General features: G+C 27.2%; 2 protein-coding genes across 2 annotated transcripts in view; one reads left to right on the plus strand and one right to left on the minus strand.

Moving 5' to 3' along the window:
- Positions 1-4255: 4255 nt before the first annotated feature.
- LOC136986709 (bifunctional peptidase and (3S)-lysyl hydroxylase Jmjd7-like) lies at positions 4256-20100 on the minus strand. Its single transcript, XM_067284295.1, has 8 exons — positions 19846-20100; positions 14081-14445; positions 13819-13970; positions 13573-13742; positions 12120-12271; positions 11869-12030; positions 5008-5110; positions 4256-4925 (listed from the first exon to the last, which is right to left on the minus strand). Exons 2-8 carry the CDS (start codon positions 14389-14391, stop codon positions 4794-4796), a joined length of 1182 nt encoding a protein of 393 aa, XP_067140396.1. The 5' UTR covers positions 14392-14445; positions 19846-20100; the 3' UTR covers positions 4256-4793.
- The window catches only part of LOC136986701 (zinc finger protein 532-like), a 29429-nt gene continuing 22303 nt past the window's right edge, over positions 20044-27169 (plus strand). The window contains exon 1 of the mRNA XM_067284284.1: positions 20044-20312. The gene's annotated coding sequence lies outside the window, so the exon portion shown is untranslated. The remainder of the gene's footprint in view (positions 20313-27169) is intronic.

A 27169-nucleotide genomic window follows, 5' to 3' on the forward strand; every position in this document is an offset into this window, starting at 1 on the left:
AATCACAAGAAAATAAATTTTCTCATAAATATAAACATTCATGTCATGGCTGAGATAAGCTACATAAGCTGGTGTTGACTCATTCTAAGTTTACAATTTCTCTCTCTTCTCTCCCCTCCTCTGACGATATATGGATACCAGGAATAATGAATCTGTAATTCTATATTTTCATTTATTATCTGTTCATTTTTAATTTTAATGATTTCCAAATGTTTAAACCACTTTATTTTATATGAATTTTTTTTTTTTAACTTTTACAGTATTTTTTTATCATGTTTATATCCTAGTACATTACAATGGTTTACGACTGCTGAATTTACACTATTATATTTACTTATTTATTTGTTCTTTAAATCTTATTTTAAGTTTTCACTTAGTTTCTCCTACATAAGTATATTTTTGTTGGCAGTTGCATTTGTTCCCCACTTATTACTCTTACATGTGTAGAAATGCCATTTAATCCTATTTAACTGGTCTGGGATCACCATTTCGGTATGATTCTTAAAAATTCCTTTAACTTTTTCAAATAGGCTTGCTATGTACTGCAATCTAATCACTTGATTTATATCCCTCCATTTTTTCTGTTTATTCATCTGAAACCTGAATTTTTTATAATAAGCAAGTGAGCAGAGGGCAAAGCAAAGCTCCTTAGTAAAATCTAATTTTATTTTCTTATAAATTATTAATAGTTATTTTAATACAAATAAAATGATAAAAGTTTGAGTATTAAGATTGAAATATACATGTAAATATTAAACACACTCAAATATTGATATTTTCATGAAGAAAATTTGAAAATTAAAAATAACAGGTTTAATTAACTTGTTGAATGCATCAAACTTTTTACTCTAAATAAATTATATATATTGTAATATAAGGTAAAGTATTTACAAGTGTGGTGATATTAACTGACTGTTGTTATTTATTGTTATTTTTGTAAGTTTGGAATTTTTGAAAAACTTAGAGGAACAAATTAAAAATTAAGGGAAACAATATAGTTATGATTTTAAACAGGGCTATCAAGAGTTGTATGGAGCCCGTGGTAGAGCAGGTCCTTTAAGCATCTTTTTTTTTTTAATTTTATTTTGAACAAATGAAATAAATTGAAATTTTTATTAATAAAAACATTCTGTCTTAAAGATCTTTATCTTAATGTCATTTTTCTAACAGAAAATAAAATAAATTTTTAGAGGTAAGTAAAAACCAATATGGGTCCGAGTTTTCTCCAGGTCTGGGGAGAATCCCAGTTCCTCTTGACAGCCCAATTTATAAACTGTTGAAATTTTATATTTAAATTATATATTAGCATGCATTCTTATAATCTGATTCTGAAATTAATTAGATTCAAACAGAATTGTTTTATACTGAAATACATTTTTGTTTGAAATTAAAAAAAATCATGATGATATTTAACAGCAAAAATTTAATATTTTCAATGTTTCTCCTCTTTTACAAGACTTGAATCTTTTCAATTTTTGTTAGAATCTCTCTCTTTTTTTTTTTTCATTTACTGATACTTTATCTCAAGTCTTCAATCACTCCATATATATGAAGTTGATTGATACTATATACATCTCATTATATAAAAATTTTGTATTCCTTATTTTAAAAAAAAAAGTTTGATTTATAAATATTTGACCAATTATTAAAATATTTTCGAACAAGTTAGTACAGTCTTTACTATAAAATAATTTTATTTAAGATTATGGAAAATAATCTTATGCTGGTAAAAAATTTTTAATTATTTATAATTACAATTCCTTAATTCATTTGTTATTAATAACATTAAATTATATATAAAACAAATTTTTATTACTACTTTTATTAAACTAATTTTCAAAGCAAACAAGTTCAAGAAATCAAGATATAATGTATCTATAATTATATAATAAATTGATTTCATCTTTCTGGAAAAGGAATCATTAACTCTTTTACTTTACTTAAAGTTAAGATAGTATTAAAAGTCATAAATATAACTTTTGCTTATGCTAAATTAAAGATCATTTTAGAATTTTTGAGTTAAATTAAATATTATCATCTTGTAGTGAATAAATGAAAAATATTTGTCAGAGATCTTATTGAAACACTTAATTGTTATGAACAAAAGTAATTTGTCACTATGCTTTTAATAGTTTTTAATTCTAGTATTTCTTGTCAAATAAGAACATTAAATTATAAATATTTTGATTTTTTTATATAAGAAAAAAAATCTGTTTGTTTCTAATCAAAGTTGTATAACTAAATGTATATTTTTAAGTGATTATAATTTTCTTAATTTTGTGCGTTTTGTTTAATGGAACATTTAATCACTGATTAAAAATGCTTAGAATGCAATTATTCTGAAAATAAATTGGTTAATATTCAGCTAGTCTTTAGAATTTTCTTAACCACCGGGCATAAACTTCATTAATTTGTAGTCCAACATTAAATTTAATTTATCGGCATGTTCTTAATAATGCAATAGAACACTAATTTTACATTTTGTGCCATAGACTATTATAAAATGATGATCTTTCTTAAATTTGTATACAAAGATGCCAAATTATTATTATTATTCTGTAATAATTATCCTAGAAAAATATTTGGATAGTTTTTGATTACATGGTATTTATTTTTATCAGTAAATGTATTGACTCAGTATTATATTTGTGTTTCAACTGTGTGTATGAATGAAATATTCACTATATTTTTATTCAAGAAGCACATATAGCAATAATAATCTTCTGTATTTTGATACTGTATTTTAAAATGTTGAAATTTATCTGTATAGTATGTTTTAAATAAAGGTACGGATGTAATTATTTTTTACAATTTTGTTGCTTTTATTCCTCAAATAATGGAAAATAAATTATGAATTTTGCTAATAAATTAATAATTTATACATATTTAAATATTAATAAGAATGATTTATTAATAAGACTTAAAATCAGAAGAAAATTTCCAAAACTGCCAGGTTATTAATTTTCACCAAATCAATGTCATAAAATGATAAATATAAATACATAATAATTTAAACTAAGTACAATTAAATTTCACTAGTTTGTTTGCTTTTAAGTTTTCTCCATACATAATAAGCTCTAAAGCCTGTTAAGGGATTAAAAATAATCTAAAAACACATTTGTAGTATACTGTATTTTATTACAGCAAACTCTAAAAATATGATATCAACAAATATAAAATTTATTTTAAAAAAATTGATATTCAAACAAAAAATATTTATAAGCTGGCATTTGTATGCCTGAATATAACAAGTCAGTAATTTTTGGTTTGAGGTTGGATCTCTCAATTGATCATTTATAAATCAAATATATGTAAGTATTGTGGTAAGGTATTCTGTGCCAACTTGAATTAGAGAATCCCTTCTTTCCACTATATATGTACAGTATCTAAAGCAAAATTGAATTTTAACAAAATGACAAATGGCTGGTCATTAGGGGCTTGAGAGCTACATCCCACCAATAATTTTCTCAAACAAGCCAAATTCACTAACAAGTTTTGATTAATTATTTAATTTTATAATTTAATTATAAAAAAAATCATTTTCCAAAAATGAATATAGTAGAGCATTATCTGGGGCACAATCCCAAATATATTGAGTTCAAGGAGACATTAAACATAGAAATACTGTTGCTACTAGCTGCCAGACCGGTAGAATATGCTATTATAAAGCATTAAGGCCAGCTCTGTTTGACCCCCATTTCCAATGTACTCTTAACTGTTTGGTAGCCCGTACATCATTACCCATTTTATAATTTTTTGCAGTTTATATTTTTGATTGATTCAATAATTCATAATTATATTTAATTTTCCATTTATAAATATATATCAAATTATTGTATATGTACTGTTTTTATTAATTTTATTAAAATTTTTTAATCATGTTTATTGCAATTTTATCAACTGATAATGAAAACTAGCTTAAAATTTTTATTGTTCATTTTACTAAATTATTGATATTAGTGCTTATGTAATTACATATGAAGAATACTTTGATAAAAGATTAAAAACTATTCTGATTATTAATCTGTATTGCAAACATTTATAGACAAATATGAAAACATTTTACAATTTCAATTTAAGCCTCTTATAGCAGAAATATTTTATCATTTATTTAATTCACCAGTTTACAAGATTTATCATTATAAACTAATAAACTATGCAAAAATAGCCATGTTTAATTTAAGATTTTAACACAATAATAAATCGTTTTATTTATTAATAATATCTAAATAACTTGTTTTAACCTGGTGTCACCATTGCAAAATGATATTTCAAAACATTCAGTTTTTACTTTAGAGCATCAGTTAATCTATATCTTCATAAATTAAAGTTATAGTTTATGCAAATTTGAATCTTAAAACAAAAAGACTTCCCTACTCTCCACTGCCTTCCTCCCAGCTATATTCCGTAAGATAACTTCTTATACGAAACATTTTGATAAACAGTTGACAATGATCAGTTTTACACATTATTAAATCATGAGATATAAATATACAAAAGTTATTTTTCTAATTTTCAATTGGGCTTTCTAATTAGAAGTTTGTCTGTACAGTACCTTAAAAATTTAGAGATTCATACAAATCCCTTATAACACATCCTTGGTCTACAGTATATCTATTCATGATATTGAAAATATTGTTACTTCAGATTCTTACAATTCATAATATTTTAGTATCTGAAATTTTTGGACATGAATCAAAATTGCTAAATTATAAAATTATTAAAACTAAACTGTTTTCACACAAATCTTTAAGCTCCAAAATATATGTTAATTGTAGAGAAATCAGACAAAATTATATTTTGTCATGATTGAAGCTGTTATTGTCACAGTCGGTAAAATATGATTCAAAGTAAACTGAATCTGCTTGGTACAGTTCTTCTAATGTAATATAATTATTTCCATCTTCATCCAGTTTTACAAATAGCTATTTAAAATAATATTTGTTAATTTATTATGAGGATTTTAGAAATTTTTCTTAATTATATATATATTTTTTATTTTATTACCTCTCTTAAATTTGAATTTTTACATCTTATTTCTTCATATATCTGTTTAAATTCATTGTATGTTAAATTGTTATATCCATCAATGAACTGTAATAATTGATATCTAAAATTCAATGGAAAGAAAAATGATGAATTTTATAAACTGTGTGTTTGTAAATTTCAAAATAAACTATTGTGTTTATAATTATGTAACAATATTAACAGCTTGTGCATCCAACAACAAAGTCCACTGAATGAGGGCATAACTCATGTATTATCTGTAATGTTCCAGGAAAATATGTTATGCTTCCTTTTTGGTGTACAAAAGTTGGCAACCATATTACATAGGGATTGTACAATGAAGGACTATATAATAAAATAGTTTATTATAAATATTTGTTCACTAACTGTAAATTATAAAACACTAGACATTAAATAGGATTTTAAACTCAGTGTTAGAATAATTGCTAATTATTGTAGAGTGCCAATCTAATTGAGTCCCTAAAAATTTTATTTACTTGTCCAACTCTAATGGTAATGTCTTCTTCTGTTACCCTTGCAAAGGGTAAAGACAAAACAAAACTATTACTTTGGAATAAGACAATAAAATATTGAAATGTCATCTGCTAGTAATATTTTAGTAAAATCAAACAATTAAAACTGTACTCAAAAGGACATTATTGATATAAGGAGGATGGAAGAACAACAGTTTTATGGAAGTGGTTGGCAATCCATATATATGTTATGGACAAAGTGATTACTACAGGCATTATGAATAATGACCAACAAAATTGGGCATTGTAATAAATTTCAATAATTTATCAAATTGACCGGTCATTATGTATACTGCTACCACCTAGTCAGGCAAAGTGATAATAATACACATTGAGGAGTGATCATCTGACATACGCTAGCCAATCAGAACTTACATCATAGTTGCGCATGCATATTGCATTTAGTACTGAATTTAAATTTATGTGACCAGTAGTTAATCTTTCTTCTTTGACAAAAGTAACAATAATGGAGGAATCATTAAGTGATATGAATAATCACTTCAACAACCGATTAAATGAGTTAATAGCAGAAAAAGGTGACACCAATCAAATTTTTACAAAATCAGCATATTAGTCAATGATAGAAAAAGTGAGAGTCGAAAATGAAAGTTACTTCTAAGCTACCGGAAGAATATCAGTTAATAGTACTTTGAAATAATTCACAAAAAATAAATATTTCTAAATGAAATAAGTGGAGTTTTTTTAATCAAATTTAAAATTCGGTACTAAACACGATACGCACATGCAACTGAGTACCGATTGGCTAGCATATGTCAGATGATCACTCCTCAACTTATTATCATCACTTTGCCTGACTAGGTGATAGCAGTATTCATAATGACTGGTCAATTTGATAAATTAATCAATATTTATCACACTGCATGCCCTTTTTGGTCATTATGAATAATGCCCAATTAATCACTTTGTCCATAACATATACACTGAGTGGCTAATTTATTATGACTATCTACTCAGTCCATTGTTAAGCCACCTTTTGCTTGCAATACTGCTGCAATTCTCTTTGGCATAGACTCTACAAGATTGGTAAGTGGCTGGAGGAATCTGACACCATATTGAATAAATTGCATTTTCCAGTTCACTAAGAATGGATGGTTCTGGATCCAGCTATCTGATGCTTCTTTTGACCTCATCTCAGAAATGCTCAATTAGATTGTGATCTGGTGATTGTGGAGGCCACAGAGACTTCACCTAAGCAAGGTGAAGTTTCTATCATGCTATTCAGACCATCTTTGGACAATTTGAGCTTTATGGCAAGGAGCATTGTCCTGCTGGAAGTATCCATCTCCAATGGGATAGGCTATTAACATAACTGAATGTACTTGGTCAATGAAAATATTTAAATACCTTTGAGCATTCAGACATTCCACATGAAGCAAAGGGCCCAAACAATGCAAGGAAAACATCCTGTAAACCATAATATTGCCTCCAACAGCTTGAAGTGTTGTAGCAATGCATATAGGATCCATATTTTCATGATGTTTTCTCTATATTTGCACTCTGCCATCTATGTAGTGCAGTTGAAAATATGATTCATCAGACCACATTACTCTTTTTCCAGTCATTTACTGTCCAATTTTTGTGATCATGTGCAACTGGGGTCATTTGATCTTGTTAGCTGCAGACAAAAAAAGCTTTTGAACAGGCCTTTGTCTTCCATATCCAAAATGATGTAATATATGGCAAACAGTTCATTCAGAGGTCATCAGAGATGTTCCCTGACTAAGATCAGCTATAATCTGATGTACTGTTGCTCTTCTGTTGGACTGGACAAGTCTGGCAACTCTCCTTTCAGCTTGAGCATCTAGCAGCAGAGGACAACCATATCTTTCATTGAGACCCACTTTTTTGTTTAGTAGTCCACTGTTTGTACACATGAACAACAGCTACTCGAACACTTCACAAGCAAAGCAATTTTGCTGATGCTCACTCCACTGCTTCTAGCACCCACAATCATTCCACGTTTAAAGTGTTAAATCATGTCTTTTGCCCATATCTTCACATGCAATTCCCTACAACTATCTATATAATCATTCAGCACTCCCTTTTTATACCAATCCTGTCCTCTGGTGATAATAGAATGTCATCATAGCTGATTTGCATAAGCTTTGTAGTGGTCTTAATAAATTGGCCACTCAGTGTATATGGTTACTGATTTGCTACTGAAGTGAAAGCTGTCATCACTGGATGGCTGCAACAATAAATACAGGAAATTTTTTAATGAGATGAATGATTTCATTCATTACACATTGTGATAAATGACTGAACAGGCTGAATAATTTCATTGAGAAACAAGTATTGAATGTATTCAGTTGCTTTCATGTTCACAATAAAAGTATTTTTCTGTGTTATTGGCTTTGTACCTATACCCTTTGATCACCTCACATAATTTGAAGAGGAAGGTAGCCTGGAAATTTCATTTACAATATAATAGAAACATCTTGTCCAACAGCAATTCTCTACCATATCATTTTCCTTTCAATATGAATATCTTTATCTTCATTTTTATATCAATATATGAAAAATTTGAGAATGACATAGAAACTAATAAGTCCTAGAAAGTAGTACTTTTCATTTCATTACTTACCATTTCAGAAGTACTTTTTTCAAATTAATAAAATCATTATCAATAATTTCATAATAAATGCAAAAAATTTTTGAACTTTTTAAAATATTCTTATATTTAATAATTTATTATAGACTAGTTGTGTGTGCGCCCAGTGTTGCTTGATAGAAGGCGATAAGAACTACGGTCTTAGTAATTAAAAATACATTTACTGATCTGAGTATTTATAATAATGAAACTGCAAGACACAAGAAATTACTTGGGCTTAAGTTAAGGGGGATGGACTTTAGGGGTGATTGGGGCTACTACAGTATTTTTTCTAGGTCATTGGAGATGTATTTTTTTTTTTAGCAAAAGTCTGTCAAAGAATCTTCATGTCAAATTTGGTGTGAATACATTGAATGATATAGAAGCCTTTATTCTAACATACACATAAACATATATATTTTGACTTTTATATATATAAGTAAAACTTATATCAATATAGTTCAGCTAAGTAAGTAACTAATCTAAGTAACTATGAACATAACATGAAACATTTCAAAAAATCCACCATACATTATATGTAATGCAATCTAGCAGTGTAATATCACTTTTTCTAACTTCTCACATGTTTTGCTAACTTCTCACTAATTTCTTTTTAACATTAGTTTTCCAAGTATAATACGATACTTTAATGGTATAACTTTCTAATAGGTAATCACTTGACAGGCAGCTGCTGATTGATTTGTGATGGGTCATCATCTAGTGAACAAAAAGACAGACAGAAATCCATTACAGTTTAATTTATATAATATAGATTTTGAAATCATATGCATGTTAAACCTTCTCCTGAATTGACTGATTCAAAATATGAAATTTCGTTAAAATATGTTTAAGAGTTTTCTCATGATGCAGCAGCAAACATCCAAACTGACAAACAAATATTCATACAATAAGAATACAGTATTTTTAGAATTTAGCAATCAATTTTTAGTGACATAAGTGGATAAAATTTAGTGAGAATTTGTAATTACTTGGTGAACAATCAATTCATATCTAAAGAATCCTCCAATAATGGTAAGTATAGGTAAACTTAAATAAATTATTTCAGGGTGGGTGATCAAATGGATAAGGAAATTTTAGGTTACATACTACCCTACCCTAGCACTGTCTATGGCTGTAATTGATCTATCTTTAGCAAGCAAAAATTGAAATTTTTAAAAAATTTTAATTACAACTTCAAAGTGATATGTAAATTGTAAATATTCTCAAACTCAAAATATTTTACAGAATATGTTTAATTGATCACTTGTAGCGGATAACTTAAAGATGTCTAAATCCAGCACAGTACACAAATTTATTAAATAAAGTAACATTTTTGACTCTGAAGGCAACAGATTTGTATGCAGGCTGATCATGAGAAGCAGGTGGAATAAAGAGAGGATTGTGAGAAGCTTTTCAATGGACATCAGTGGTAAGAGTGCCTTCCTTCAAAGTGATGAGAAGATCCATGAAACGGACTTGTTAGTCACTCTATTGCTCCAAGTTTAACATTAATCTGTAGGTTTTATTGATGACATCATGGAAGATTTGAATAGGTGGAACACAGGATTAGACAATAAGGATGTCATCATCTTACCTGGAGTAAAGTAGGATGTGATCCTCAAAGGCCACAAGTACCTGCTGCTCCAAACATTGAAGGACCAGTTTTCAAAATGTACCAGAAACATGATTACCCATTGCAGTACCTTCAAAGGAGGAGGAATGACTGGCGCTGGTTCATTTCATTTGTCATTTTTCCTTCTTATTTAAAGACACTGTATATCTACAATCTAGAGATATACCAATGAGTACTTTCCTTGATTACCTTCCTTGGTACCATCAATAACAAACCCTACAGATCAAACAAACTTGGAGCAATAGAGTGACATACAAGTCCATTTACTGGATCTCTTCATCACTTTGAAGAAAGGCACTCTTACCACTGATATCTATTGAAAAAGCTTCTCACAATTCTCTTTAATCCATCTGCTTCTCATGATCTGCCTGCATACAAGTCTGCTGCCTTTAGGGCCCTGATAAAAAGAGCCTTTTCTCACCATTTTAATGTATCTCTCAGACAAAAGGAACTTGACCATATTTATTGTTTGGCTACAACTTTGTGATACTGGTCCAGTTTCTTCACCACTTAATACAATGGGACCATTCTCATTTGAATTCCAGATCCGAGGAGACTAAACCCTTCAAAATGGTCACCTACAACAGACTGTTGAACAAGATCTAACTGGATATGCCACAAAGATCCAAAGTTTGTATTGTATGTAAAAGGAGCCCCATGGCCTTTCCCTACTCGCATTAATTAAACTGCCTAGCTAATGCACATGTATTCAACTCTGGATTTGCTTCATGTCACAGTATTGCATCTTCTGCAATAGTGTAAGCCTGCCATGAATCCTTCCATCAACATTGTGGAAATTTTCTGTCAAGCGAATGCTTCCCATATTTTTCAGTCTGTCATCCAACCTGAAGATGACATTGCGATGACAGCATGATGTATAGCAATGATATAGACTCCCTCACATTTCGTAAGGCATTACCATTACATTCACTGAAGATAAAGTACTGTACATGTCACAATATTCACAAATGAAATACATTTTCACTATGCAAAGATTACCAGTAGCTTCCAGATGCTACCTTTATGAGCCAAACAATGACTGTTCATTTGCATAACAGACATGTACAGTACCTATCATCAGTCTCCTATTATGTAAATTTTCCCCTTTTACAAGCATAATGAGGGGTAACAGCTCTTATGCTCAATATTTTCAATAAAGCTTATTTTCCATGCACTGGATGTGATGTCATACTTTTTCTTTCACATTTTTCTCAAAAACTATGGATTGCTGAGGTATAGTTTTTGGGTCATTTTTTTAAGTACTCCGAGTGAGAATTCTTGCTCTGCATAGTTTATGCAGTCTTGACTGGACACCTATATAAAACAATAAAGGGACCACAATTAACAGTAAAGATGTGGCACCCTTGTTGCCCTTGTGTCTGGAGAACATTTTTGAAATTAAGTTTCTTTTATCATCTGTTTTTGTTTTTACTTTTGACTTACATATCATAATTTTTATTTATTTTATTTCAATTCAGTGTATGATCTTTTATTTATTTTAATTCCATTTTGTTATTTTTATTACTTTTATGTTTTAACTTTGCACACATGACATTCAATATGTTTTAAATCATTTGATAGTTTTGTATTTAAAATTTTTGTTTTCTGTTCTATTTTTTTGTTCTAACATCAGAACCTGAGGATGACCTTTAAACGAGGTCAAAAATGTTAGTTCATTTAATAAATTTGCCAATTTGCTGAATTTAGGTGTCTGAATTATTTCATTGTATCTTCAGTTATTGTAGTAATTTATTCACTTGTAGCAATAAACTGTTTGAAATTACATCAATATACCAATAATATCAACTAAAATTGCATTGTTAGTTTTTTATTTTTCTTTTTTATTTAAATATGCTGAAATTAATGATTGAATAAGATATAAAAAATTTAGAAGAGCAAGGAGCCTCCTCCTAAATACACAACTAGTCTGAAACAAAATGATTTTGTGGATTATTTAGGCAGTTAGTTAAATGTTATTATAATTATAAACATGCACATGAATCAGGAACATTAGATAAAACTGTAGCATTTTTTATTTAAAGTTTTATAAATTTTTAAGTAATTCATTTTTATCAAATACTTACTTTTGTTTTGATGATAAGTTCGGAAATTCAAAACTATAAGAAGGAAGCCATTCCTCTAGCTCCTTATCATTACAATCTGTCAAATTGAACCATAAAAGATGATTCATCCACCAATTTATTGCAACATTTCTTCCTTTAGATGATGTAACTTGATGGAACCACCTATTAGATACCTTTTAGTAAAAATTTTCTATAACTGTTAAACAAAAAGATCTAAATAATGATCCAATCAAAAATAAAAATATATTTACATATATGGTATAAAGATGCAGTCACCAGAATGAATGCTAGCATTATACCATGATATTTCTTGTAAGCCAGGATACTGATACATGTCAACAGAATCCACATCAACAGTACTATACTCTTCATTATCATCATAAATAATATAGTCTTTTAATTCCTAAAAAATATGAATCTTTTTAAAGAATAAATCAAAATTTAATTGAAAACATACTTTATTAAAGTAAAATTATATCTTTTAATTACCTAACTGATTTCATGAGACTAATAAATAAAATTTCAGATGTGCTGAATTCTTTAAATAAGACTACAAGGTGGGCCTAAAGTAAATCTACCATATTATCCCTATTAGGAGCTCATTTAAATGTTTTCCAAACATGGCTTCTATTAAGACCCTTATTTACTACACATCATTTATGATACAGCTTACAAGTACAAAATATAATTTTTCAAACTTTTTTCTATTGACAGTACTTTAAGTCCCATATACAAATTAGTAAAAACTTTGGATAATAAGTCTGTCTTTTTTCCATGGAGAAAACATTGCATGAAGTACAGATAATGTGAAGAAATCTGTGGACTTGACTGTATTTAATAAATGGAAAATTTTAACATAACTCCAAAACATGTAATCAAGCTAAATGTATTAACAATTACTTATTATTTAAAGAGAAACATAAGGAAATATATTACATAGCTATAAATTTTAAACAATTATTATTAATTAGAAAATGCTTGAGAATTCCATAATCCTGTGTCTGCAGTTGTATAGGAACACCACCAGTAATTCAACAATACAAAACTTAGTTTAATTATGTTTATTTTGGTTGAGTACATACTTAACTAGATGCATTTTGGGCCGACTTACATTTTACAGCTCCTCATCATCAACTAAAATTATTAAGAGCTAGGTGTAAGTACAAAATTAATTAAACATACAAATGATGATAGACTGAACATAATAGTAATATCTTACTTTGTATTGAATCAACCATCTCCTTAAAACCAAAAGTATATGAACATGATACATATTTCACACCAGTACATACAGTAAATGATAAGAACCAGTACAGTACATTAGATTATGGATTACAATAACATAAAACATCCATAAATGATAAGAACTGGTAATCCAAAATATAAGTCAGCCTGAAATACATCTAGTTATGTATGTACTGGTAATCAACCAAAATAAACATAATTAAACCACAAGTTTTGGATCATTGGGTTACCAGTAGTTTTTCTACAACACCTGCAAATGCAGGATTATGGAATTCTCAACAATTTTCTAATTGAAATATAGCTAATGATTTGGATTATTGGATATAGCTAGCAACAAAAAAGGAAAAATTAGCATTGGTACTTAAAAATATCCAAATCACCAAATTAAATACATAATATCAATATCCTATGATAATTTCATTAATTTCTATTTTATTATGATTTAAAAAAAATGCATACTTTGTTTACAAGAAACAATTCTTTTCTCCCATCTAAAATACAATGAATATTATCCATAGAATCTCTATGAAGTACAGATTTTGTTTCTCCATTGCTCATCCATAAGTTAATATGATTTAAAGAATTTTGAAGATTTCCACAAAGGATTGGCTTGGGAAGTGATATATCAGCTTCAAAATTGAATGAAAGTTATAAATAATCTCATTAAAGTTTTTTCCAAATTAAAATTTACTCTAAAGTGCATACATAGCCATTCAGAATGCAAAACAGTAATCATATATAAATCTTCTTTCTGATACTTTTGTAAAAATTCTGAAAATAGCATTAAAGTTACTTCTGAATTTCTGTTTTCTTTTTTCTGTCTTTCCACTGTCACTTCCATGTGACCATAATGAAGTCTACATGAAATATAAATTTCAGACATTAAAACAATTAAAATCTAATAGAAAATAAGATATTGTACTGTATTTTAATAATTTATCTTGATAAAGATAGAAATATACTTAACCTCAAATAATCATCAGTCCATAAACTGAAAGCATTAAATGATTTTGCTATGTTATGAAAAATTACTGGTTTTCCATTTGCAACATATTCATTCCAAAATTCATTTGGATGAGGAAAATAATTTAATATTTTAATTCCATCTTTTATAGGTGATGCATGGAATCCCAATGGCTGTAAATGACCATTTGGAACACAAGTTTGAAATGATATGACAAATACAAATATTATGACATCAAGGATTATGATGATTAAAATAATTAGTAATATGATATTAAATATTGTGATTCCAGTAACTTTAATATTTTTTAACATTCTTTGTGAAAATTCATCATATCTTGACTCAATTATGAATAACTTAACAAATTCCTGTCAAACAAAAACAGCATTATTTTTAATTTTTTCATATTGCATCAAAGAAATCAAGTATTATTGCATATTTTAACTAAAATCAGTTATGACACATATACGTGGTACAATCCAAAAGTTTGGGGAATGCAGTAATCTATGACAACAAAAGCATGTATTTGAAGTTACAGCGTATGAAATAGATTCTACCAAACCACCTCTACATGATCAGGTTAATTTCACCCATGTCATGTGATTAAACCACGAGCGTTGCTGTTTTTTTCCGGAGATAGTTACCTTTGTCCTGCGACATAATCAAAGTGGAGTTTCAAGAACAACCTCAAACATTTCGACTTTACCGTGACCTTTCACCATAGAATCACCATACACCTTTCTTACCAATTTTAAAATCTCCGTAGGTGTTTTACCTAAACGCTGACAAAATTTAATGTTGGAGGTTGTTCTTGAAACTCCACTTTGATTATGTCGCAGGACAAAGGTAACTATCTCCGGAAAAAAACAGCAGCGCTCGCGGTTTAATCACATGACATGGGTGAAATTAACCTGAACACGTAGAGGTGGTTTGGTAGAATCCATTTCATATGCTGTAACTTCAAATACATGCTTTTGTTGTCATAGATTACTGCATTCCCCGAACTTTTGGATCATACCACGTATATATATATATATATATACTATACTAAATATATAATATAAAATCAATGAACTACAATGGGCCTTCGTTATAGCGCTGCTCACTATACTGCACACTTGGTTATAGCACGGGCAATGTTTGCGACGTGATAAGCTCAAACACGTTTATGCAGGTCTGTGTGGAGTTAGTGAGTAGCGCATTTTATTGTTACTGCATATTGAGTAATTGTGTAGGTATTGAGTTCCTGAATGTATTTTGAATAGTGTTTAATTATTGTATGCATGATGAGTAAAAGAAAAGCTTACAGTGTGAAAGAAAAGCTTGGCATTATTGCTAAAGTAAAGAGGTGAACCGTGTTACACCGCGCCTGCTCAGTATAACGCAATTCACCTTATAACACGGGTGTTGTTTTCCGCCCAACATGCGCGTTATATCAGGGGTCCACTGTATATCAATATAATAATATCACGTGCCCGTGCTCTGTGGTCAGAATCAAATACAGGTGGTTCTCAACTTTCTGACAACTGGCTTTTTGTACACAAGACATTGATACCCTAATTCACTTTTCATATGCAAAATTCAGACTTTTGTACAATTTTAATTCACAAACAAAATTTGAGCTATTGCATGGTGGTGCTCTCTGCAAGTTTTGGTTTCAGTAACACCAAAATCATTTCTTAAGTTTAATCTTTAGTATTTATTTTCTGTGTAATCAATGGTTTTTCATCTTAAATAATGTTTTATGCAAATGAAAAATAAAGGAACTGGATAAATAAGAAATAATCACACCAAAAATCTAACAAAAAAAAAAAAAGGAAAGAACACTAATAAAACTAACATTTTTAATCAACTTTATCAGCTATTGTCAGGTTTATAACAAAAATACCATTTAATATAAAATAATAAATATGATTAAAAAGAATGATTATTCAGTTGTAAGTTGCCACTTGTGTCATCACTTGCATACTAAAGAACTTATGTTGTTTCAAAAATAAATTTCCATGAAATTGTGTCCATTTCTTTAGAATTTGTAGCTGACCCATTTCTACTAGCCTTATAAATTTCAATTCTCTCACAGAAATGGTGTTATTAATAAGAAAACAAAGCTGACTTCTATCCATAATGCAAGATGTTTTGGAATTCAGAATTGAAAACAAAAAATAGAGAACCCAATCTTTTCCACAAAAACTTATAATTCTTAAAAATAATTTTAAGAATTATAAGTTAGTAAAAATGAATAACGAACCTACTGGAACTGGTATAATAAAGAGAAAACAACACCTTTCTTAAATTCCAGCAAAAGTTTAACTATATAAAAACGTTTTCAACTGATTTCATCGGTCTTCTTCAGTTACTCGAACAAAAAAACAAAAAGAACGAACCAAATTCAAATTTACAAAATCACGAGAATGGAAAGAATTCTCGTGATTGCGCAGACTATGCAAAAACGATGTACCGAAAAAACGGTAAAAAATGCAAATTCTTGACAAAAAAAATGCAGATTCTTGACAAACTATATATAATATCACAATCCTACGTTATCCAATGAACGATTTCCAAGCAGACGATAGCCCATCTGCGTCCCTGTGGTTGATGCAATGGGATGTTAATTGTGCCCTATATATTTCTAATTTCTCCAAGTGTCTAACGGCCTGTTTAGATCTAGTGGCTTTTATGATGGAAGCACTATCCCAGTGTACCGTGATCTCCTGTTGCTTAGCAAATGCTGCTAGGACTGTGCTGTCAACTGTCCTCTTAACCGATTGCTTATGCTCTTTTATTCTTTGCTGTAAACCACGCAAGGTGGCCCCAATGTACACTAGATCGGATTTAAAACGTTGGTCCCTGATTGGAATTGAGTACACTCCTGTTAGCTCACAGGAGTGTACTCAATTCCAATCAGATTGTCAATCTTTTTGTTTTTTTGTTCGAGTAACTGAAGAAGACCGATGAAATCAGTTGAAAACGTTTTTATATAGTTAAACTTTTGCTGGAATTTAAGAAAGGTGTTGTTTTCTCTTTATAAGTTAGTAGTCAAAACATTAGTCTAAAAGTTTTTTGTTTTACATTAAACCTCATTGTAACCAATTAAGGCTCTTTGGCAGATGTGTTTATTGAAGTAATCCATCTAGTAGGAAAAGCCAATATTATATTATAAACTATTATTGTAATAAGAGAATGAAGAGTGAATAATTGGTTAAAATGTCACAAATTTTGTTGACAATCTGGTTTTCATTTCTTAGTCTTTGCATTCCAAAATCAGTCTTTCCTAGCTATGAAGTCAACCTCATCTATAATGTAAGGTTGGCAGATATAAGACCTGTAACATTGAACATATTACATGGTCAATCCAAGACAAATGATCACCCTATTTATGATGTGTTGGATAATAAAAAAGTTATTTATAAAAGTACTTTCCAAAACCAATTCATTACTCTTTCATACTTGTTTAGTACCATTAATAATTATTGACTAAAATACTATATCACAAGCAGCAATAAAATTATCATCATCTCACTTTAAATTTGCTTGTGATTAAATGATAAAAATATGTGATGCATTCTCTTCAAAATCAAATGTATTATTTCCTTCAAAATTATATCCTTTTCTGTGGGAAGGTTTATTTGTATTAATAAAAACATTAATAATTCATAAAACTAAATGTATTAATTTATTCCTATCATTTTAAGTTTAAACAATTTTTTGATTAAATTATTTTATCTGAATAAAACCTACATGCCCTCAACCAAAATGTTATATAAGAGAAACAAACCAGCAGTTAAAAACGAATAAAGGAACATGAAACATCCATTAGATTAAAAAATAGACTTGCCATGGTTCCAACATTGTATTAAAAATAACAGTAAGAAAATAATTAAATGAGGAATTAAAAAACCTTACAATATAATACAGAAATGGGCAAGCAAGAGTTCAGTGGGAGCATAAATGTAGGTTTAGCAAAATGCATGGGAGCCGCAGTTCTGTACTGTCGTGGCAGATAGTATGGTAAGGTTGGGAAGGATAACACTTTCAGCAAGAGCCGCATGTAACTCAAAAAAAGCCGCATTTGCCCATGCCTGATATAATATGTAAACATTAATTTGAATAAAGGAATAGATTGGAGGAAAAGGAATGCTGGTTGCAGGCTAGGATAAGATAGCATGGCATAAAGTTCTATCTTGAAATGGTTGTGGTATTTTCAACTGAAGAGGTCTCATTGTGTTTGAGACAAAATGGATATAGAGGATCTATTTTAATGTTTTAATCTAAGTAAAATTTCTTGTTGAGAATTTTAATGCCATAGTATTTTAATCCTTGGAAGTTGGTGTATGTAGATTGAGTAATTTAACTCGAAAAGGATTTTCTTGTAAAAAGTTTTTTAATCATATAAAACTATATATAAATCTCTTGGCAAAATAAAACTGATTCTCTGAATAATTGCATTGTTTCACTTTGGCATAGCAATCACATAAGATTGATGATCTGAATATAGAATATTCTTTAATAAAAAAATAATTCTATTATCTCTCCATTATTTTATATTATTTAAAAAAATAAATAAATAAACATTTGGAAAAAATTACTCTATTGTGTTTATGTACTATATAAAAAATTCTACCAAAAGTCAAGTAAATGTATTAACTTTAACTCTTTTAAATACTGTATCTGTGATAAAAATAAACATAAAATCTTTTCCACAGAAAATGTTGGTAATATACAAAAATATATTTTAAGTTTTATTTATTACTAAACACTAAATTTAAAAATCATAAGACAAAAACTAAAGACCAATTTAACTGAAATAAATATGCTATAAATAATTAAAACTTCAGTGTCTTTTACTAACTGATATTTCAAAGAGAATATCAGTTGATATATATAACCAAATATATTTTTTGGTTATAAACAATGATTAAAAAATTTTCACTTTAGAATTTAGATAACAATAGAGATCTCATCTAATGAACATGGCTTGTGAATCAATTGATCATCTACAAAGTATATAAATGTGAAGGTTTTCATTATTGTAAAATTCAAAATTACTCTATACTTCTGGCTAATAAGAAAACAACAAAATACAAAAATTAACTAATCAATCTGTTTTATAATGTTTCATTGACTTGGTGTGGAAAAATGCTATCCTCAACTAATCTGATCAAAATATTAAAATTACAGAAAAAATATAAACATTACCAACTTCGTTACTTATATATAAAGTTACAGTTTAAAATTTTACATGTATAATTTTTAATCAGTATACATTTATTAATATCTAATTAGTACATAAGAGCAGAATTAAGAGTATAAATTTTCAATTAGTTAAAAAGCAGTCAATCAAAAAGTCAAATATTTAGAATTTTTTTATAATTTAATTAATTTTTATCTTTCATTAAATTATTAACAAACCTTATATATATACATTTAACTTCCATAAAATTAAAAACATACTTAATTGTAGACTTAATTTTTAATCCTATATATAAACTGTACAATGCTTTAATTTAATTTTAAAAATAAAAAATATTTAATAAATATATTTTCAATGCACAATGTGAATTAAGTTAATTTTGTATATTAATTTTTGATTTTTTTATAATCTGTAATTAATACTTTAATTTTTTCAAAACAAAAAAAAAATTTACCATAAACATATTACCTATGTTTATATTGTATATTTTAAATCATACATCAATAAACTTTAAGATCATAAAATCTGTTATGATTTTATAACCTTAACATTTATTTCATTTGAAATGTCAGCATACATTACTGAAATTACAAAACTGAAGGGTTTAAAGTCTGGAAGGCTAACTACATAAATTTATATATATAAATAGCTATCTGACTCAAGTTATTTGATATTATATAAACGATGACGAACAAACAATAAAATTAAATAGAAAAACAAACGAAACGCCGACATTTTGTCATATTTAAAACAAAAGCAAGCATCAAAACTCGTCTAGGCTTCCTTCTTTCCAAAAGAAAAGGAACGTTCCCGATGCATTTCGGGAAATTACCGGATCACGTGACGTTGAGACTGGACAGATCACGTGACTGGGTGGAACCTTTTCTGTCGACGAAGGTTTTTTTTTGAGTTTAAGAAGCAGATAACATTAAATGAATACGAATATTAATCGATTAATCGTCATCCGAACATTCCAGAATATATTATAACTAAGGATTCATCAGTGAAAATCGGAAATGGAGAGAAATATTATGATCATTTTTGGTGAGGAATTAGTTCATTGGCAGACATTTTTCATTCATTAGAGAATTATGCACATTTCTATCAATAACTCTTTATAGTTACATTTGTTAAAAGTCATTATTTAAAACGAACAAATAATAATTATTAAAATAAATCAATCTTTTTATTCGTGTACCGTAGTCTTATGCTAATATGGAAGACAATGATGCATGCTGTTAAATTACTAAAAATTATCTTTTCATTTCGAAGAATTTATAAGCTTATCCTATTAATCTTATTTTCATTACAATAAACTTAATTCTTCATCTGATTATTAAAAGTGTTTACTTTTTAATTAAAAGAAAATTTTTTTTTTAAATTAATATAATTCTAATAAGTTATCACTATTTATAGTTGAATAAATATGATATTCTTATGCATTTATAAATATATAGCTGAGAATATCATGTAAAAAGTACATTAATTTTTAAGATGTCTTTCACAATTTTGTCAATTTTATTAAGCAAATTTTTATGTAGAATTTAAAATATTTTGTTTAATAAGAAATAAATTTTATTAATTTGAAAGAGAAAAAAATTGAATACATTTTAAAATTCTCTTTCCTGGAAAAATAAATAAGAATTCTGATAAATATATATTTATTAAGTATGTGTGTGTGTGTGTGTGTGTTTCCTTTTAATTGTCACATTTAATAGTGAATGAAGCAACAAAAAAAGTTGGGAAATTTCCAAAAGAGTTATGTATAGATATATAGGTTATTAAAAACTGTTTACTAATTTTATATCTGTTGGCCTATATACCTTCAATAAATAAATAAATAAATATTATATTCATATTTATATTTTTGTAGGTCTAACTGTTTACAGCATTGTAATTGTTACATTAAAATTGTAAATCTCATGATAAGAAATATTAGAAAATACATATGTCACTTAAAAGTTTAAATGTGAAAAGTAACAGACTTCCTTTTATTACTGGCAGACTGCCAACAGAGAATTATTTACTAATAAATCCAATGATTGGTTTATTTAAAGAATAAATTACTTTCCATATATGTACAGATTATATATTTCTGACTTACAAATTAAATGAAATTTTTTATATTTTTCATATATAGAGAAGTAATTGTTTAAAAAAATATTTTATAGATTAATAGATACAAAACAAATATAACTAGTTATTTTGTTATTTTTTTAAATTTAGGTTAATTTTTAAGAATTTTTAAAAATACAGTAAAATAAAGTTGAATTTTGAGACAATGAAAGCAAAGGCTTTCCCACTATGCACTATAAATAGCTTATACACTAAACACTATATATTCAGGATTTTCCAGTTTTAATTTTTATGAAAATTTATTTATTCAAATAAAATTAGAGATAAAAAAATAAAGTTTTTTCATTATAGAAATTATATTTTTGATAAATTTCTCTTTGAATGTGTATAGAGAATTAGATCTATAATTTAGATCATAAGGAAGTTATAGATAAGTTAAATTTAAAAATTAACAATAATAATAATATAGGCTTTAGATTAAAATAACAATAGCATAATATCTACTGTACTTTCTTATATTTATACAGTAAATCAAAATAGGCATATTCTGATTTTATTTTGTATAATTATAAATGCTAGTTTTTATATAAATTTAAGAAAATAACCAGACAATAGGCTTTAATTAGTATAGTTATAATAATTTAAAAATACACTTTTAATATTTTAAAATAATGAACAAATATAAAAATACTTTAAGTACAAAGCTGATATCATTTTTTTAGTTAATAACTTATAGGCTTTCAAACTTAAGTAAAAAATTATCTTTTATTGCATTGTAATTGATTCGTACATCATTTTTATGTGTGAAATGCATCTTATAGTCGATATAACTGGAAATTCTCATTTGTTATATTGATTAAGGTTATAATTTATATTTCATTATAAAACTTTTAACAAACTTAAAGCTTAAATTAGAATTTTGTGAAGAATTTCATATTGATTATGAATAAAATAGCTTAGAAAGTAGATTATAATATAAAACCATCCACTAAACACTAAACAGGGACAGCCAGAATTTGCAGTACATTAGGGTCATGGCCTGTCTATTCAACCAATATTCAAAGGAGCATTTAGTATCATTGGAAAAAGTCACAACACTATAGCACTGGACATATTAGCAACAGATCAACAAGTTCAAATGCATCTTGTGACAGATCCAAACTTTTATGTCACATGGGTCAATTAAACCAACTCAAATATCTGGAAAAATTAGAAATTTACAAGACTTTCAGAGATAGAACATTAAACGATTTTAAAGATAACAATACACTTCCAAAAGCATGAGCATCATTATTTGAAGTCAGTTTTTAATTTTTAACCAATCAGACGTCATCCCAACTTTTTAAATTTGTCTGTTCCAAATTTATGTTCTTATTAGAATATTTGTTTAACCTGATGATGGTTGCTGAAGGAAATCAAAAATGTTCAGTTTGCATTAAATTTACATTTTCAAAGCTTCAGTGTTTGGTGGATGTTTTATATAAATACTCAATACAATACTCAATAAATTAAGAATAATAATAACAATATAATTTAATTAAATTATTTGAAGTGAAATATGTATTGTCATTTCTATTGTACATACTGTATATTCAACTTTTTGTTTCTGATAATTATCACCATCAATAATAATTATAATTACTTACTTCATTTTTTTCTATTTGGTATAATGCTATGGCCAATTGCTACTTTGTATTTTTATTTATTTATTTATTTATTTATTTATTTAAGAATTCTAAATATTTTGTCTTAAATTACTTTTATTAAAATTGTTTTCCTACATTGATTGAATATTATTTCATTATGCTCTGATATACTGTGATGATTTATTTTCAATTGAAATTACATTTATTATTTTAATATGTTCACCTTAATTGATTTACCAGTGGATTATATTGTAGTTTCTCTATGCATGGCATTACCACTGATGAATTACATTTAAAGTGAATTCGTGTTTATTTACTGAAATTCAACTTTTAATGGAATTTTTGTATTGTTAATATTAGAATTTTTTTTTTTTAATTTTAGAAATAGAGTTATATAAAAAAAATTACTCTTATAGTGAAATTTTGATGATATTACATGAAATTATTTTTATATGTGATATAATTAATGTTAATTGTGCTTTTTTGAGATTAATTTAGTATGATGGAAATAATGATTGAAATTAATCAAATGATTTAATTATATTTAAAATAAAAATAAAGTCAGTGAGATGCTAATGAGTTAACTAACAATCATTGTTGTCTGATACTGTCAGAGATTTAATTAACAATTAATTCAAGAAGTCAAAATAGGAAGTAATATATGAAGGAAAGTCAAAAAGTAAGGAGATATCATGAAATAAAATGTTCTATTACAAACTTAATATTTTTATATTTTTCATTTTTTTAACATAATCTCTGTACTTCATAGCACTTAGTTCAGTAGTTCAGTAGGTGAACTCAGTACTATGAAGTTCAAATCTTGCTACAAAGCCAAACGATTGCCATAAATACTCGGGCTATAAATCTGGTTTTTTTAATAATTAATACTAAGTAATTTGCTACTAGAGGTAGACGTTAGGTGCCATTTCATTATGTAGATCATTTGGCTATGTATCTATATATACATATATTGGGCTTCATGATGTTTGATATAGCCATATCTTGCTTCATCATACAAGGTTCAACATGCTCTGTGTATTATAAATAAAAATTTTAAAAATTTAAAAGAAAATAATATGCCTGAATATTTTGTATAAATTTATGAAAATTTGCTGCCCTTGTTATTTACTACCCTGGACAAATGTCCAGTTTGTCCATATGGTAGTGCCAGCCCTGCTGTTGGTGTAAGTCAGCGATTCTCAACCTTCTTAGCTCCATGACTTCTCAAATAGTAAATATAAATAAAACTAATATTTCGCAATCCCCCACCCAAAGGAATAATAACAGTAAGCCTTACTATTACTAATTGAATTTTGACTGTAATTATAAATGTAAATTTTTTTAAATACTATATAATCACATTGTACTAACTTTATACATTAAGAAAATAGATCTACGTATGGAGAAAATTTAAATGAAAACAAGTGCAACCATCACATTAATTTCTTTTCTTTACATGTGTACTTATTGTAAGTAAAATGTTTATAAGTTTATAATAAATGATTTTTTTCTCATAAAATGATTTCATTATTGTTTTGCAACCCCCCTTTAATATCATCGCAATCCCCAGGTTGAGAAATGCTGGTCTAAGTGATATGAAATACAAGATTATGTTGAAAAAATGAAAAATAAAAAATCTTAAGTTCGAAACAGTTTTATTTTCTAATGTCTATTTAGCGTACTTTTTGACTTTACTTTATAGTATGTTTTTGATTCATTGAACAAGTGTATATTTTACATTGAGAAATTAGCATTAAAACTATTCCTAAAGTTCTAAAAATCTAAAATTATTGGTTTCTTGAATCAAAGTTGTCTTCAAGCATGTTTTCTTAAGTTTAAAAACAAGTTATGTGATGATACATTAGTATCATCAAATGACTTGTCTGTAAAAAAAATCCAGCAACGAGTTGCTTAACTTTCCCACCAAAATTTGGTGACACCATCTGTTATATTTTATTATTAAAAACTTTTTATATTTTTAACTATTATAAAATGACAAAAAGCTTAATTTTGAGGGTAGGGATGGGTTTTATAAATTGTAAATGCTAATAACAAGTAAAATTGTCATTATGTTCAACCTACTGGAGATATACATGATCCCTTTATCTCCCCACCCCCTCGATCTTTAATCACCAAAATTTAATAGCATCAATCTCCCTAATAAACAAACCTCCCTGCAAAATTTCAGAAATTTTCAACAAAAAGCACAGGAATTATTAAGCTTCAAAACAGGGTAAACAAAATTGTGCCCTCCACACATACACAGAAATGTCAAGAAATTCCATTTTTTGACATTTCAAGGTCCTGAGTCCAAAAATGTAAAATCTTAGGGGGGTCAATTTTTGACCACTTATTATACTTTTCCTCTGTTACATATAACAGCCAGGAAAGTAAAAATTTCAAGAAATGTCAAACAGCATGGATGAAAAAATTATTTAAATTGTTTTTATATCAATTTAATGCATTATAATTATAATTCACTTAAAAAATTCATTTTAGTTATTAAAATCAACTTTTTATAAAAATTTAAATAAATAAATCATTTTTAATTGAAATAATAAGTTGTTAATTCTTATACAGTTTTAAAAATATTTAGCAAACATAATTCTTATATTATATTCTAGATTTATAAAACAGTGAATGGAATATTTTTCTACAATTGCTATAGAGACATTAAATGACATATCCATTAATACTTAACATACTAAAACAAGCAAATAATAGTAACAAATGAATCATTACATGGATGCAGAAAATGATAGAATTTATCAGATATATCAGCTATTTTTAGATTAATTGTTAATTATTTTTAACTGTCTCTCTCTCTCTCTCTCTCTCTCTCTCTCTCTCTCTTTCTTTCTCTATCAAAAATATTGAGATAAATAAACCTAAGACAAATTAGTTCTGTTTAAAAAATCGGAGAACAATTTACGGAAGAAAAAATCTTCCAAATGCAATAGAATTGCATTTGAAAGTACTGAATTATCCAACATATTATTATCCAAATTATCCAAATGCAATTCTATTGCATTTGGATAATTCGGTACTTTTATTTAAAATATGTTTACAATGAAGAAAAAGAATATGTTTATTATGTTGATTTAAAAACTAAAGAGAGAGCAAAATTATTAATGTAATAACATAGTGCATTTCTCCTATCATATGGTAACTGTAGATTTTTGAATATTGAATAATGAAATGGTGTGCATGTAGTTGCAGCTTTTTTAACCAAAATGCAACAAAATTATCTAAAATTTGATTAATAGATAATCTATATCATTTCTAATATAGAAAATTCATTGGATAAAAATTTAAATTTAATTTTTAATGTTATAAGCATAAAAGTCATATCAATAGATATGTGGGTCACTGGTAATCCAAAAATTCAATTTGATTTTTTTTTTTATAAATTAAACAATATGGTAGCAAAATCAATGAAATTGTGTATGTGTAATATGTTTATTTTCAATAATTATAATTTAATTTAATAACAACTTATTTTTCACAAATAAGATATATATATATATATATATATCTTATTTGTGAAAAATTACAAAAAAAATTTTTTCACTTATTAAATACAATAACTGATTTATACTACATAAAAATAGTAAAAACTCATTTAAATTTACTGAACACTCTAGTAAATGAATTATCACTAGGCAGAGAAAGCTATGCACATGATGTCCTGAAGTTAGATGTAGTAGAGTGAAAAATAAACTAAACTTTTGGCATAGGTTTTATTTTACAACACAGAAACTATTATACCATACTACTATCAAAATAAGCTCTTCCTGTAGCTACATTCTTCTGCCAGCATTCATACCACTTTTGAAAGCAGTTAGGTAGTTATAAATTACAAGCAAAATATATTGAATAAACAGTTTTGTAACAAGTCACAAACTACTAGTCAAATGCGATTTTAGTTGCATAGTTACTTATAATCAGTAACAAGCTACAAGTATAAGAAAAATCTACTTCATAAAAATTGTTGTATCAAGTTACAAGTAATACTTGTATACAAGAAAAATTAGTTGTGTTACAACATTTTATTATAAATGTACAAGAATTTGTTTCAAAAACAAATCAGTTTGTCTAGTTACAAGTTCTGTACTTGTAGTTTTAATGAAAATTTTTATCATCATTTTTTGACTCATAAAGTGATTACAAGTTTCATAC

Source organism: Centruroides vittatus, unplaced genomic scaffold (genome assembly GCF_030686945.1).
Source record: "Centruroides vittatus isolate TY-2023 unplaced genomic scaffold, ASM3068694v2 scaffold_1167, whole genome shotgun sequence".
In the NCBI taxonomy this organism is placed as follows: domain Eukaryota; kingdom Metazoa; phylum Arthropoda; class Arachnida; order Scorpiones; family Buthidae; genus Centruroides; species Centruroides vittatus.

Coding starts and splice junctions, on each gene's coding strand:
- LOC136986709 (XM_067284295.1), bottom strand. CDS start 14,391: ATGTTAAAAAATATTAAAGTTACTGGAATCACAATATTTAATATCATA. Junction 13,743..13,818: donor TTTGCATTCTGAATGGCTAT/GTATGCACTTTA, acceptor TCAATTTTGAAG/CTGATATATCACTTCCCAAG. Junction 4,926..5,007: donor AAAATTCAAATTTAAGAGAG/GTAATAAAATAA, acceptor TATTTTAAATAG/CTATTTGTAAAACTGGATGA.